A 16,541-nucleotide genomic window follows, 5' to 3' on the forward strand; every position below is an offset into this window, starting at 1 on the left:
CAGATGGATGTGCTAGACTCTAGATTTATTTATACAGCTACATTTTTCATAGTTTTGCTTTTTTTCAGTGTTCTGAGTCTGTTCCATTAAAGAATATATTTCCTTTGTGGGTTTTGTTGTCAAAACCAACAACTATGGCTGTATTACATAAACTGAAAAAGCAGGGTTTCAGCATTTAAGTATTTTTAGTATCTTTTATGTCATCATATTAATAAAAAAATTTCAGAAAAACATGATCACTTCTAATATTTGATTCCAACAATTTCCAGATTCTACTTTAGATTTCAAATTTAACTTAAAAGAATTCATTAACAAAGAATTTTGAACACATTTTCAGAGTGCCTTTATAGACCAAACAACGGACTTTTGATTTCGTGCTAATTTTTTTTTACAGTATTATTCTGAATTAAGTAAAAAAAAATGAAGTCCTTTTCCTTGACTTCAAGAAAAATTGTTACATTGTCCCACTGTGTGGTTGGTTACTGCCACTAATCTAAATAATTTTTTGGTTTTTTAAGATTAGTGGGAGGAAAACGATAGTCTTTCTATCCTGTGACTGATAATTTTTGAAACTTTCATTGCAGGATGAGAGATGGAGTAAAACATTGGATCCCAAACTCCAGAAACTTTTAAGTGAGCTTGAAGCTGGCTTGAGTACTGTTCTCAGAAGATCAGATCCTAATTACACAGGAACAAAATTCAGTGAAGATGACGTACGAGGTTTGTTTTGCAGTTACATCTTTCACAGTTAATTTTAAATTAGGAATATGTAATTTGTTTCCACATTTTCAGTCTTCATTATTCCAGTGACTGCAGAGTGTGAAACTGAACAGGTTGTGGTGAGTAGATTGGAGTCAGTGATGCTCAACTGTGGTCTCTTGGTATGAACTTGGTCCTCCATCTAGGCAGACTCAGAAGTTGAAGGATAATTGCATAACGATACAGTAAAAATTTTCTTTAGGAAGTATGTTCTGACTGAAAATATTTTGTGACCATTTGTGTATTTCATATTTAAACATTTCCCATTATTATTTGCAGCTATACTTACACCAACAGATGAATTTCAGTTCTGGATAGAATGTGCTCATCATGGAAGTAAATGGTGTAGTAAAGAGAGAGCTGCTCATTTTAAAGACCTATTTGAGGACATTGCAAAAGTATGTTTTCTTTTGTGTGATTAGTATTTGCAAACTAGTAAAAATACTCATGAAATATATGTCAGCATATGTACACTTCTTTCAAATATTTAAATATTTAGGTTTGGTTTTTTTAGGCAGAATTTTACTTTAAATGACATTCATGTAGTTTCTAGTGACAATGGTGGAGGTGAATGCCAGCATTTAATTGGGAGCAGATTTAATAATTGAATACTAAGAGCTGCTGCAGAAATACAACAGTATGCTACAGTTTGTGAACTAGAAATTGACTCATAAAATCATATAAAGGAAAACTGAAAACGAAGATGGATAATAACGAATGCTATCATGCAAAATTTTTGGCACCCATAAAGTTCTTGCTTTAATAGCACTTCAGATATCAATGCATCCTTGACATGAATAAACTTACGCAAATGCTTGTTTTTTGAAAGGATTATGCCACATTCTGTTAAGCAAGAAACTTAGGAAAGTTTAGGAAACTATAGCGATTGCCAGCTTCAGAAAAGTATAAATGTTTCTACAATACTAGTTGCAAAGTTATTGTATTAAGGATATTTTTTTCCTAGGATTATTACAACTTGGATAGTCTCTCATTATTTGAAGTTGTGGATTTGGTGGAGACTACTAAGGATACTGTTGATGGTGTGTGGAGACAAACAGAACATGATCCTTACTCACAGCCACGCATGCATAATCTCTTGGATGTAATAGGTAAACCTTTATGCAGTTTTTATTAAATAAACAGTTGAGAAAAAGTAGAATGATCCTTGAGCAGAGATCTTCTTCCTCTTAAAGGCACCAGTGATAACCTAAAGCATTAAGATGCTTTCCTCTTGTAATTATGTTCCGTCAGTATTATTTCCCTTATAGTATCCAATAATTCAGTCAGTTCTGGTAGATTCCTGCACACGTGCTTTGCTTGGGAAGATGATAATTAATAACATTAAGATGGACCTTTCAGTCTGTGGACTGGATTTGTCTAGCTTCTGTTTGACTCCTTGTCTTTCTCTGGCAGAAGAAAATTTATTTACATAACCCCCCACTTGAAAGTTGATTCAATCTATGTGGAAGCGAGAGCAGGAGGTGCGGAGAGGTTGCTTCTCGTTCTCTCAACAGCAGTCCCACGTTCTGGGACAGGCATCAAGCAGTGAGTTTATCTGCTGCTGCCAGATGTGGCTGTGCATGAGGGGAAGGATTGCTGGGAGCAGCCAGCTACTGCTATTATTGCTGGTGCTTTTGTGTGGATGCCAGAATCCAAATCCATCAGCTTCTGATGTTAGACCAACCTCAGTTTAACTTGGAGATGTTTAAGAGATTTGTTGAATCTGAAACAAAATGGTCAGTTACTGATACATTTGTGTGGTTTGAAATCAAGACATTACACTAATTTTTTAAAAATGTGATTGGAATATGGTGTATTGTTTAAAGGAGTTATTTTAAACAAACATACTGCTTTTGGATACTTTTTTGTGTTCTAGGTGGTTCATTAGGTAGATATGTTCAGAGAAAATTAGCAGCTTTGAATCTGTGGGAAGATGCTTTTCACAGTGTTAAAGAAAATCTAAAGGCTGGCATCTTGATTTGTGAGCAATGGGTGTCAGCTTGCGAATACCTAACTGGACAACTGTGGCAACATTATACTCTACATCCATGGAAAAATGAAAAATATTTCCCCGAATCGTTAGCCAGACTTGGCAAGCGTCTTGATGAGGTAGAGATTTGAATTGTAAGTTTTCATTTCATTAGACACAGAATTAAACTGCATCGTTTTAAGGTAAAAAAGGGAATTAAAACACTTTCATAGCCTTTTATAGAGTCAAATAGTGTTCCATAATCCATGTTTGCTTGAGCCTTTCAAAAGTTTCTTGTAAAAAGGGGAGGAATGGGATGTGCCACTTGTGCTTTTTGCTTCTATATATAAGTTTTATGTAAAAAATATGTTGGATATATAACATATTTTTTTCTGTTAATAGGTGTTAACTGTTAGAACACTGCATGAAAAACTTACATTCTTTTTGCCAGCTGGAGAACAAAATGCTTTACATCTTGCCCAAGTGTTTGAACCCTTTGCTGGCCTAAATCCTGTACACTATAATCCTTACACAGAGGTATAATGTTTATTTTTAATTTATACATTCTTTCTGTGATTTTTTATGGTGTGTATGGATAGTCCTAAACTAACATACGGACTCATTATTTCTAGCCATTATGGAAAGCAGCAGTCTCTCAGTATGAAAGAATTATTGCACCAGCGGAACAAAAAATAGCAAGAAAAATGAAGAAATTTATTTCAGAAATTCAGGACAATCCTCAGCAGGTATGGATATTTTTGTAGTCTGAAAGCTTTCCTGAAGATAAAGTTACTGAATTTTAAGTAGTTGGTTTAGAACACAGGAATAACTGCTTGGGGCCAAAGACAGCACTTCTGAACAGCACTAACAAGCAGTGTCAGAACATGTTTAATTTTTTTTCAGGAAAAAGAGATAACTTTTTAAACTTCAAATTCCAGCTTCTTCAAACATTCCTGAAGTATAAGGAACTGATAAAGCATCCAAATATAAGCAAAGAATTGCTTTTTGAAAGGGAAACACTGCTAGCGAGACTTCAAGATTATGTCAAAGGTAAAAATGGATTTAGAAGTATTTAATTAGTTTTTTATATTAGAATATTATTTTGTATTAGAATTCTTTATTTACTTTTAGAATTATGTTAATATTCCTAGTATATTCTTATAAGTACAATAATGATTTTAAGCTTGTTCTACTAGATTTCTGGTCTAACAGGAAGCTTTTGCTTTTGTTAGACTATCGGACAGACTTTGAAACTCGATGCCATGGTGTTCCTGGTGATGTTTCTGGACCGCTGGCAGGCAAAAACCTTTCTGAAGTTGTCAATAATATTGTATGGGTACGGCAGCTGGAGCTGAAGGTAACGGATTTTGTTACTGTTTAGACACAGTATAATCATGGAATGTAAAACATGGTACCCGAGTTTTTTGTGGGCAGTTCTCCACAGAAAAATAGTGGACTTCCCAAGAGTCGTATAAGCAAGATTCCTTGTCAGTGGTGCCTCTTGCTAAGTTGAATTTTATTAACTGACCCAGAAGACAGTCTTTTTGTAATACACTGAACTGCTTGCTTGTATGAATTAATTTTTTTAAAAAAAGCAAACAAACAAAACACCAGAATTCTGAGAGGATGTTTTAATAAATTTTACCTTCCAGTTTGCATTTCAAAATTATGAATGCATAGAATGGTTTGAGTTGGAAGGGACATTAAAGATCATCCTAATTCCAACCCCCCTGCCACGGGCAGGGACACCTCCCACCAGCCCAGGTTGCTCACAGCCCCATCCAGCCTGGCCTTGAGCACTGCCAGGGATGGGGCAGCCACAGCTGCTCTGGGCAACCTGTGCCAGTGTTTTGCAACCCTCACAGTAAAGAATTTTTTCCTCATATCTAAGCTAAATCTATTCTCTTTTAGATTAAAACCATTACCCCTTGTCCTATTGCAACATACTTTACTACAAAGTCTGTCCCCACCTGTCTTATAAATCCCCGTCAGGCACTGTCAGGCTGCTGTAAGGTCTCCCCGGAGCCTTCTCTTCTCCAGGCTGAACATCCCCAACTCTCTCAGCCTGGCTTCACAGGAGAGGTGCTCCAGCCTCTGATCATCTTCTTAGCCCTCCTCTGGGCTTGTTAAATTGTATTTAAGATTTAAAGATAGCCAGATTCTGACATCCTAATTCTCGCTTGTTATTACTGCGCTGTGTAGTATGCCCTTGAAATTAAAGGGACTCTTGGCAGTACTTTTTTGAGTCAGTGTCTGCCAGGGAATTTACTACAGAGACTGTAGTAATAGTTAATGTCAAACAATTTTGAGTTCTTTTACAACAGAATGAGTTTAAAACATATTTGACTCTATTTTATCTTATGTTAGTTGCGTTAGTTTGCATTTATGCTTCAGTTGGAAACCCTGGAATTCTTTTTGGAAAGTATTGACTAGTGAAAAGTAAAATCTTTTCTGTAAACATAAGCGCCATTTACAATAACTGTAGATTTGAATGAGAATAGAAGGTACTTTCCCAGAATAACTATTAGCCCAGTATTTTTTTATCTGCATTCACCTGTGATTCGCAGAAATCTCAAGGGCCCATTTCAGCTGAATGTGAGGGAGTGTGGCGGTGTTAACGTGTCCTGCAGAAGAACAGCTGCAGCGCAGGTTTCACAATTCTTTCTTCTGCTGGGTCTGCTGAAGGCTTAGAGAGCAGTTCAGTTCAGCTGTTGTGTGTCAGTTAGGTGTCTCCTTAAGACTGTGCTAAATTTTTAATTGCTCTCAAATCTCCACTGATTGTATTGACTAGGATTTTGATTAATTTGTCCACATGTGGGTGTGAAATCCCATTTGAAATGCCTTTGAGTGTTGGCATTGGATCTTATAGATATAACAACGGGCACATGGGAGATCTGTATCTTTATGGAGATTAAAGACCAGGTGAGATGCTCTGGGGTATCATAATACTGGTGGACAACTTATTCAGACCCAATTTACTATAATGCGAAGTTGGACATCGGATTAACTTCTTCCCCCCCCCCAACATTTTTTAATCCTGCTTGGGTGTTTTGTAATACTGTTTTTTATTGTGGTGATTTTTCTTCTCTGATTGAATACTGGGAAGTTAAGCTTTTCTTTGTGATTGCATTTAAGGTGGATGATGCTGTCAAGCTGGCAGAGGCTCTTTTGTCTGACTTGCCTGGATTTCAAACTTTTCATCGAAGTGCAGATTCTTTTCTGGAACAGTTAAAAATATATGAACAAGACCAATTTGATGATTGGTCTAGGAATATCCAGTCAGAATTATCAAATCCCAAGTCAGGACTTTGGTAAGTACGTTCTTGTTTAAGTAATGTTTACACTGAAATCTGTAGTGTGTAATTGAATAGAATTTGACGAAAGAAAAAAATTTACAGAGTTGAGACTGAGTGGAGAAACAAAATCGAAGAGTTTATTATAATTTCATCGTCCTGCCAGGCTTGGTTGATAAGGTGAGGTGTACAGGACAGTGTTAGTAAGTCATCTTGCAGTTTCTATTAACACCTGGAATGAAAGACATGTTTGGTTTGCATGTTTTCACTAGTTGTTATCCATTGTAATAGTCATGATATCTAGAAACCAGCTGAGATTAGAGTACAGCTGTACAGATGGGACATGTAGAGTAACAAATGAACTGTTAATTATAAGAAATGCTGCAGTCTAAATAAAGCAGGTGAAAGAAGGCTAAGAAAACCAATTTAAACCTCATGAATTGTGTTCCCCAAAATAATGAAATTACTTTCAGGGCTATTAAAATATATCTTAAGAATTAGTTTTCCTAATTTAATGGCCACATAGCTTCAGTCTGCATCTCCGAGTGTTGCAAACTTTCTTTGGAAAAAAGTTTGTCCAGAGTTTTAGAGGATACAGGAGTTGATACTTATGTGTAAGCTTTTATTTTGTGAAAAACACTAGACTGTAACAAATAAGCAGATTCGGCACTCCAATATACAATAGCCATCTAATTTCTTAGTACCATAAAATTTTATCATTGTGAGATTTTAAAAGATGTGAAGAGAGTAATTAATAGGAAAATAAAATAGGTAGTTCACTGCAAAGGGCAATGCAATGGATATGGGAACTAGAAAAAGATGAGAAAAAAGTGAAAAAATGAGTAAAGCTGAAGTTTTTATGAAAGAAGCCTAGAAGGATGGTGGTAGAAGCATTACTACAGTAGGGAAAAAATATTGGAGTAAAATCTAAAAGATAGGCTGATGTTTTCGTTAGCATCTGATTGTGTATACCAAAATGTTCCACTGTTCCGAGTCCTGGTTCTTGGACTGATTCCCTCAGAGAATTTCTTCCCTTTGCAGTGCTGAGGGCTAGGGCCTGTAAAGTGCCTGCATGAGAGAGTATGATGGATTCAGTGTATTTGGGAAATACTGCCTAGCTGTGAGTTACATGTTAACTGTTGTAACAAGCCAGAAAACACTTTGTGAGAAAACCAGTAGGCATTATTCATTTCTTCTCGTTGTCACTGGCTTTGAATTAAGTAAAAGGTTACTGGAATAATTTCTGAATAAATTAAAACATTAATGAACATAGAAAAACTTAATAGAAGGACAATGAGGTTTTTAGAAGTGTTTGTTATAGTATTATAAAATGCACCTAAAGAAAGGATCAGTATCAAATTATATTAATTAATATGTTTTATTTGATTTTGGTTTAGCATCCAAGATAATAGTCCTGTAATGGAGTTGGATCACATTTCTGGAACATTGAACATACTTTATTCAGATCGTTTAGTGACTCTCCTAAGAGAAGTACGCCAGCTATCAGCGCTTGGTTTTGCTATACCAGCTAAAATACAGCATGTTGCAAACACTGCACAAAAGTTCTGTAAGCAGGCAGTCATCCTCAAACAGGTATAAGATTAAATGCCATGATAACTTCCTGTTCTGACTTACCAGTTTTAGTAGTAGAACTTTTCTAGACTGTTATCTTTTCTGACTGTGTGGTTAAGCTTTTTGCTGTGTTTGTCTGTATCAAAGTGACTTGTTTCTTGAACAAATTAGCTAAGTCCTTAAAACAGAAGTAAAGAAATGCTTTGCAATTTTGGAAGGTGTCTTTTGAAACCAAATGAATTGTGGTATTAAAGCCATGTGAAGGTATTGTATGAATATACAAAAATAAGACAATTAATTGATTGATTCCTGGGTTTAGTCTCAGTTTCTGATTATTATAACTGAAGGAAAATGTCATAAAATGGACCAGCTTTTTTTCACCTTTGCTAGTTTTCAATTGAGAATAGTAAGTATTTTAATGGAAGTGTGGTTTTGGTTATTTGGGGATTACTTTTAGATAGGACTTAATGCTGCATAAGTTTTTATTTGGCTTATATTTCGGGTGAAAGACAATGTCAAGTTTTCTTCTGTTAGTCTAAGATGCAAGAATAGATATGTCTATATTGGTAAAAACTCTTATGTAGATACACAGGCTTAATTCAGTTTCACATGAGGTGTCATTGGTATCTCGGATATCTGCACAGCTAAGGCAGAGATGACACAAGACCTACAAGATAGCCATGCATCTGGATCATTGACAGGTGCCAAAGTGGAAACCTTACTTATCTCAAAAGGCACTAGATGTCTATATATGGACAACTAAACAGAGTTGTAGGGTATCCCTTTTACACCAGCTGCCAATCTGGAAGTAGGCAGATGGTTTTTTAGATCTTGTGTCATATCCTGGTGGATGTTGTAGATACCTGAAGGCCTCTGAAATGGCACTAGAAGTCTACATTTGCATAAAATAGTGAAAGTGTTCCACTTATAATAAATTATTGACTGAACCTAATTCACTTAAGGTGAAGTATAATCACCTGAAACGTGTAAGTAGCCATCTTTTTTGCCATTAGTATTCATCACTACAAGAAAATGGGATCACGTTAGCGTTACATAGGTACTTTATCTTTGTAAACATTTTACTAGTGTAGTTAATTCTCATTTCTTAATGGTATTGATTGGGCAATACTTTCAGAAATATCCTGCATTACATTTATTGGCCTATAAATATTTTTATCTGTTACTGTAAATTTAATCTCTCCACTTTTACAGGTGGCGCATTTTTATAATTCTATCGATCAACAAATGATTGAAAGTCAGAAACCAATGATGTTACAATCTGCTTTAGCATTTGAACAGATAATTAAGGTGAAAGAATTCCCTTCTCTTTGTATTTTGAGTTCTAAGGATACTTGTGCATATTCTGTGCTGCTTTTTCTGTATTTATTGCTGAACTTTTTACCTGCAGCCTTCCCGTACAAGCAATACCATCTGTTTAATTAGCATCTAATGAAATCAATAGACTTGCTTTTTTTTTTTAATATGTTGTCATCTAAACAGCTCTTTACTCATTTTTACTTTGGATGTTAGAGTAATATGCTCTCTCAGGGATTATTTTTAGTCTTTGAACTGAAACTTGAACCACAACATAGTCAATTCTTTAATAGTTGGGAAAATAACTCCTGTATCAATGGTTCTAAATAGTATTATTTTGGTCTATTTTAGTAAAAATATCATATACTTTATTCTGGAGATAAATTAGTATTAAGGAATGGTTTCGCTGTTTTGCTATGGATTTTATAATTGTCTTGAATACTTCTAATTCATGTTTTGGGCAGGTTGAAAGCAGATTGTTTCTGTTTTAGGTTAAGAACAAAGAATCTGTGGATCTACCTGATTATTGGTTTATGTCTGCAGTTTGTTACAGAGGGTTGATGATCAGACATAATATAGTTGCTCTGAGAAGAGTTGTTTTGGGTTTTTTTTGCAATTGCTAGGAATTTCATTATACTTATAGAAATTTTAGAGTCTTTTAAGGAATTTAGAGCAATTTATTTTCATTTTTCTCCTTTGAAGGGGCAATATGAACTTAAAAATTATAGTACTATCTACAGGTTTTTAACACTTTATCTCTTTTTCTGTCTGGAGAAACATTTATATAATGAATTTCAGTTTATTGGTTTTGATCAGTTTGAAGCACTCCATCCTCTTCCAACACCCTTACAATGTGAGAATCATAACATGTCTATAAAATCTGTACTGGGCAATAAAATGATGCCTCCAGAGCAAGCATTACAGAAACAATTGGAAATTCACTCCTGAGAACCATTTTGCAAGATGGAATATAGGAGCAGGGCTGAAAGAAAGGGATGTTTGGGGTTGGGATTACTTCAAACAGAATGGTGGAGACTCAAGACCAAACTAGAGGTTCAAAAATGTCCTGGCAAAAGTTCCCAAATTGTCTTTTAAATTTTTCTTGGGGTGGCTGCAGATTATGCCACAGGTTCCTTTAGTGTGCAGACTCTAAGACAGTGATGGTGCAGAAATGTTCAAAACCACAACGTAATCTCCTATTTGATATGATTTCTGCCCTACACCTTTTAGAATAGGTCCAGCTGTGGAACTTCAGATGCTTTTGCCTTCTGATTTTCTGCTGTAAACTTAGCAAAATGCATAAACCCCCCAGAATCTTGATAAAAAGCTCAGAGAAATGGAACTGCCCAAAGTTGCTGGTGAGTCAATATTTCACAGTATAATTAAAAAAAATTATTTCATTTTAAACAGGTGAAGTTGGATAGCAATTGTGTCACATTTTGGGTTTTGGTCTGTGCAGGCCAAAGAGGAAGGGAGGAGTTTAAGGTGTCATCCTAGCTTGAGGTATCTTTTTATGTGTGTGGGGCAGGAGTCTCAATGTCAGTGAATTTATTTCAAGCTCTGTTAAGAGTCTGGCATTAATCCTTTCCCAGTGTGTCACTGTAGCTATAATATGCCACCTGTGATTTGCCACATTATTATGTCTCTAGTGCAGTAGTGAGAGGCAGGTACTCTATTTTTACTAGGAGTAAAACCATATTTCTCCTATTATCGTGTCCTGTATGCTAGCCGGTGGGCTGTATTTGTCATAAAATCTTACAAAGTTTGTATGTTTTTCAAGCATTCAAAATCTGGTCCTGGAGGAAAAGCTCAAATAACATGGGAGAATCCTAGAGAACTGGAAGCTTATATCCAAAAACTCCAAGCTGCTGCTGAACGGCTTTCCACTGAAAATAGAAAACTAAGGAAGTGGCACACAAATTTCATTGAAAAGGTATGTTTTCCAGGTGAAACTGAAATCACGTCTCTTATAGCTTACTTTACCCTTTCTTTCATTTAAGTGGTGATAAATATGTTTATTATCCTTTAAAATTCTTCTGACAGGTTGTATCGCTCATGAATATTGATCTACTTCGACAGCAGCAGCGTTGGAAGGATGGACTCCAGGAGCTCAGAACTGGTTTTGCGAGCCTCGAGTCACAGGCAGGTTTTCACGATCATATTGCAGACTGTGTACATTTGACTTTTCAACAGTAATCAAGATTTGAGACTGAAACATAGCACGATTGAATTAATTTTCATTAAGGAATTACTAGGTAGCTCAGGAGAACTGACTGTGTACTAGATGATGCCAGATGTGAGGTAAAACCTCAGATGAGGATAATAAGGATAATTTTTTTTAATGACATACTAGTAATGGGGGAACAACAGTTGGTCAGATGACAGGGGTTAGATGAAGAAATGGGAAAACCGTAGGTCATGTATATCAGTTGTGTCTGAGCCATTAATGCAAGGTAGAATAAAGGAATTGGTACAGACGTGAGTGATCCCCAGGCAGAATAGAACATACGTATAAAATCTAGAATTAAGATGCATTTCTGCCTAAAGTAATTTAAAAGCCACATTTTTATTTGTTCACTTTTTTACTGTCAACTTTTAGAATAGTATCACAGAATTGTTTAAGGTGGAAAAGACTCTTAAGATCATTGGGTAAGATGAAAAAGATTTTGATTAAAAATATCATCTTATTGAATTAACTAGGTGATCTTACTATCACCTAAGCTATTTTGAGTTAGCATTCAAGTCAGTTTAATTTTTTCTATAGCCTTCAGCAGTAATGGTCAAATAAACAGTCAAATAAATGCAGTATTTTTTCTATATTTTTCTTGCAATTTTTTCCATTTTCTGAAGATAATATGGATAATAAATAAGTGCATAGATTTAGCTTTAGGTTTGTAATTTCTTTTGAAATGTAGTCTGCAAATTTTTATCTTGAAGTCAGTATACTTTGTCAAAATTAATAGTCTATATTAGCTTTAACATCTGTTTGAAAATTGTTTTGGTACTACAGAATATTTTATGAGGAAAATTAAATTCTATTCAGTCACTTTTTTTTTTTTTTTTACCCTTGAATAGAAGAGATAAAACTTAACCAAGTGTATCCTGTTTTTACCATCCAAAATTACAAGATGGTGTAGTCTTACTGCTGCTGTTATCAAGATTTTACATATTTCTTTAAGAACCCTATTTATAATTGTCTTAAGGCTTAATTGAGACAATTTCAGGTTTTCTTCATCTCTGGAATCTTTCTGTTGAAAGAGTTCCTCTGGCGAGCCTTGAATTGTAGGGCAGACCTTGAACTGTGTAGCTTCCTGAAGCAACCCTGGACCACCTCCAAATCTCTGGCTGAAAAATCTCTATCCAATTACATAAGATGAGAGCCTAATAAGCTGGAAGTTTCCAATTTCTTTTTTATCTTTTGTTGCCCTTTTGGAAATCCCTGGATGGCTTAGAAGTGACCATTTACAGGCTTGAGTGTATGATACGGCTTTACATATTCTTACAGCGCAATGTAGCAGATTCCAATGAAAAGCTGAATTCCTTAAGATAAAATCTTATATCTACTTATTAGTTAATGTTGATCTGTGGAAACACACAAGAATTTTCTGAAATACTCTTTTAAAAGGTAGCTTATATATTATAAGAAAACAAAGGGTATGATACAGGTTTAGATCTGTCAGCCAGCCAGCTCTGTATCTAATTTCTAGCAAGAGTCTCGTGCATTGCAGAGTAACCTTGAAGAATCTCATAGTAAATCAATAGGTAATGAATTTCAGTGAATTCCTTATGCTGAACTGCCATAGAGACTGGGTTGATTTGAATATTTTTCTTTTACTCCTATATTCATTTGAAATAAATAATAGCTCTAGATCTTCTTAATATTCAAACTGGTCATAGAATCACAGAATATCTTGAGTTAGGAGGGACCCAAAAGGATCATCAAGTCCAACTTGTTGCTTCTCACAGGACTACTTAAAACTAAACCATATGACTAAGAGTGTTGTCCAGATGCTCCTTGAACTCTGGCAGGCTTGGTGCCTTGACCCCTTCCTTGTGGAACCTGTTCCAGCGGTGTGTGGTACTTCTTTGAACTTTACTAAAATCCTGGCATTGTACTGTGCTCAGTTCCAGCTTATACTTTGAGGAATAAAATAAAAATAAACATTGTTAAATTTTAGGGTTTCAAATCACGTGATATGAAAGCTTGGAGACAGCACTGGAACCATCAACTTTACAAAGCTCTGGAGCATCAATATCAAATGGGCTTAGAAGCACTCAATGAAAATTTACCAGAAATAAATATTGATCTAACATTCAAGTAAGATATTTTCTTTTTTCCTATTAAGAAAATATTCTGGCTTAGATTACATTCAAATAATAGGTTTTGTATGATTTGTTTCACTTTTTAGGCAAGGCCGGTTGCAATTCAGACCTCCTTTTGAAGAAGTACGAGCTAGATATTACAGAGAAATGAAGAGATTCATTTCCATTCCAAATCAGTTTAGGGGTGTAAGTGAAGCAGAGGAAGAGTCTATATTCACTCGTATGACTGAAAGAAATGCAAATGGATTTCTGACTGCTTTCAGTAAAGCAGAGGATTTGTTCAGAAGGCTGACAGACGTTTCTAATATGTTCAAGGTATTTTCAATACTTGACTCATGCTTTTTTTTCCCCCCCTAGATTTGTATCAGTTTAGGCTTCAGACATTCTAGAAGTAACTAAACAATGACATTTGTGCTTTATTGTCCCTTTTTGCAAGGCATATAAGCAAAAGCTTAGTAAGTCCATTCACATTAAGCCAACCACTTAAGCACATACCTAACTTGAATCATATGTACAGTTCCCATTGAAACTTAGAATCTAAACTACAGTATTAGAGCTGTTTTTTTACTCTTATTCAAAATCTGTTTTGATTATCCTTAAATGTGTGAATATGTCAAATCATTTTATATCTCCTGATTTTTGCACTAAGATAATATGTAGGTAATTGTAGGAGCACAAAAGTTAGAGAATATAGCTTGAAGACATTATTATAGTTTTTTAGTCTGGAAAATATTTCTTTTCCATGAAATCAAAAATAATGTTGAAAAGGAATGGATCGTAATTGGCCAAGTAGATGTTGATACTCTGGTGAAGACAAATCTTTCTAGCAAACAGGACTGGGAAAAAAACTTCAAAGCATTAAAAGTGAGAGGGAAAGAAGCAGAACGCCTTCCAAGGTATAGTGTAATTCTGTTCTTTTGTTTGAATAATGTATTCTATCTGATACTTTAAAGGTAAAAGTAAAACAGAAATACTCAAAGAAATACTTTTATGTGGAGATACAGGTAGAATTTGAAGTGTTTTTAAACTATTGATGTACTTTTTAAATGTTTAGATTTTTGTTTTTCAGTTTTATTTCTAGATACTTATTCCCTTTCATCTGCACAGCCTTCTCTGAAAACTTCATTTCTTCCTTTTTATATGATGGGAAACCCCCTCAAAATTTAGGGCTGATTCTGAAATACTACAAAACACGGTGATATTTTAACAGTTCTTTTAGCTAAGTCCTGTACATCTGGAGTATATGTGGCATTTAGGAACAGATTTAGTAAATATTCATACATTAAATAATTCCTGAAATGAAATATTTGATTACTTCTTACAACTTATAGTTTAAGATATGCTAGCTTAGCTTTAATTCTTACAGATATTCACATGAAATTTAGTATATTGTGTGGTTAGAGTTCTCAAATGAAACTGATAGGAATCACTGTTCAGAACAAGGAAGAGGTGACATTTCATGCAGGAGGATGGACTGGTAGAGCTTGTTGGCTAAGTGATGTTCTGAGAACTACAGATTTTTGTGCGTTCAGGGACAGGCTGGGGTGAATAGAAATTGGCTGACGTGTCTTATAGCCAGGAATCACACGTGGCTATGAGTGGCCAGGAGGTGAAAATAATTGGTGTTGAGGGAGGATACTCAGGAAAGTATCAAGTAAGGTAGCCCTTTTCTTGGTGTTCTTTAGGTATCTACTTATGGTCACTGTGAGATATTAGATATGGGGCCTTGAAACGGCTCACTATAGCTTTTCTTATCTTCTTAGGGCTATTGAAGCTTGGATTGCTAAATACTCATGGAAATTAGAGATTTAAAGACATGACTGTACAAAGAATTAAAATATTTTCTACTTAAGTATAGAAATACTCCTTTTGAATTCAGTGACATTGGTTATATAAAATCAAGCAATTTTCTAATTATTTGAAGGAGCAGAGCAGAGACCCTAGTCTCCACAAAACTGCATATGTATGCAGTGGTTATAATTATTTCAATACTGTGAGTAATTTTCCCAATAAAACCTTACTTTTATTTGTAGCATTATGAGGGGGGTTGTGTCTTACTAGTTTACCCTGATTTTGTAGCCTATAGATAGATATATGTAGATCTTGGAGATATTGACACCTAAGTGTACTACTGAATATTTGCTATTTTTTAATCTTTTGTCTTGAAGCACCATCAAGATAGATTGTATAACTGTTAATTGCAATCCTGTGAAAAATGTAGTTGATGATTTCATCCAGAAGTTGTATGACGTTCTTGTCATTTCTTTGAGAAAATCTATTCAAGGTAAATAATTTTAATGAGTATTATTTTTTTGTTTCTGTTGTAGTTGGGGACATTTCTGTTAATGTAAATACTCCTTTTAAGAAATGTTTTACTCTTGGGCACAGTGAGCTGCAGAAATCACCATGCAGAGAAAGTAATCTGTTACTATTTTTCATAACAGGCCTAACGTAAGATCCCTTGATGTCCATATGCATCTTTCCCATTCACTTATTCTGGCCACATCTGTTCCAGTTGTAGAATACATATGAACATTATTCTTTTTTCTTTTGTCTGAAATAAGAATACTTTATTATTTCAGGGAGGAAAATTTCTTTTAATGTTTGAGGGAGGCAAATGTCTTAGGCATTTGAGGGTAATGGAAGGAGGCATCATGAAATATAATTTAAAAATATTATTTGGTTTTTATTTCACAAATTGAAATACTTCATGAAGAGTCTTAAATAATTTAGAGTTATTCCGTAGAGTTACTTGTCACTTAGATTGTCAAAATGCAGAGTATTAAAGAGTGCAAATTATTTCCCTGTTTTTGGGTGCATATATTTCTGTATCTGGAGCAGGTAGGCAAAATGGGGTAAGGTGTAGATGATGAGAAGTACCAGTGCTTTGTGCTTTAAATGTAACGATCAGCACAGGAAACGCAGAACAGGGATTGTGCAGGAAGTGAATTATTTCCATAGCCTGAAAGATTGTTTCCTGGAAGATGTATTATTCCCTGGAATTGTACAGCTCCTTTCTCAGTACCAAAAAGATGTACCTTGGTAGGAAAATACATCATTATACCTTAATCAGGCTTTTGTTTGTGAATCTTTTCAATATTTAAAGCAAGGTGGCTTTAGTTAGTCAGTTTCTTAAAAAAAACCAAACAAAACCAACAAAAGAAACTTCATACCCAAACCCCCAAAGCAATTTTAACATCTTGGTTTTCTCCATTTACCTAAAAAAGACCTACATATACAGATTTTGAAAGTGTATAAATAAATACCTTGAGTATTTATGTTTAATTCTCAGAAGGGGCTCTTATACTTGT

At 34.9% G+C, this 16,541-nt stretch overlaps 1 protein-coding gene across 1 annotated transcript in view; it reads left to right on the top strand.

Moving 5' to 3' along the window:
* DYNC2H1 (dynein cytoplasmic 2 heavy chain 1) overlaps nt 1-16,541 on the top strand; it is a 176,376-nt gene that overhangs the window by 3,906 nt on the left and 155,929 nt on the right. The window contains exons 3-19 of the mRNA XM_080376468.1: nt 585-720; nt 1,039-1,157; nt 1,724-1,868; nt 2,636-2,868; nt 3,131-3,265; nt 3,361-3,474; nt 3,667-3,778; nt 3,961-4,085; nt 5,864-6,039; nt 7,419-7,614; nt 8,806-8,901; nt 10,688-10,840; nt 10,951-11,049; nt 13,086-13,225; nt 13,317-13,545; nt 13,999-14,126; nt 15,399-15,514. Of these exons, the coding sequence (XP_080232594.1) occupies nt 585-720; nt 1,039-1,157; nt 1,724-1,868; nt 2,636-2,868; nt 3,131-3,265; nt 3,361-3,474; nt 3,667-3,778; nt 3,961-4,085; nt 5,864-6,039; nt 7,419-7,614; nt 8,806-8,901; nt 10,688-10,840; nt 10,951-11,049; nt 13,086-13,225; nt 13,317-13,545; nt 13,999-14,126; nt 15,399-15,514 (2,452 nt within the window). The remainder of the gene's footprint in view (nt 1-584; nt 721-1,038; nt 1,158-1,723; nt 1,869-2,635; nt 2,869-3,130; nt 3,266-3,360; nt 3,475-3,666; nt 3,779-3,960; nt 4,086-5,863; nt 6,040-7,418; nt 7,615-8,805; nt 8,902-10,687; nt 10,841-10,950; nt 11,050-13,085; nt 13,226-13,316; nt 13,546-13,998; nt 14,127-15,398; nt 15,515-16,541) is intronic.

The sequence above is a fragment of the Falco punctatus genome (genome assembly GCF_963210335.1).
Source record: "Falco punctatus genome assembly, chromosome: 2".
Classification (NCBI taxonomy): Eukaryota; Metazoa; Chordata; class Aves; order Falconiformes; family Falconidae; genus Falco; species Falco punctatus.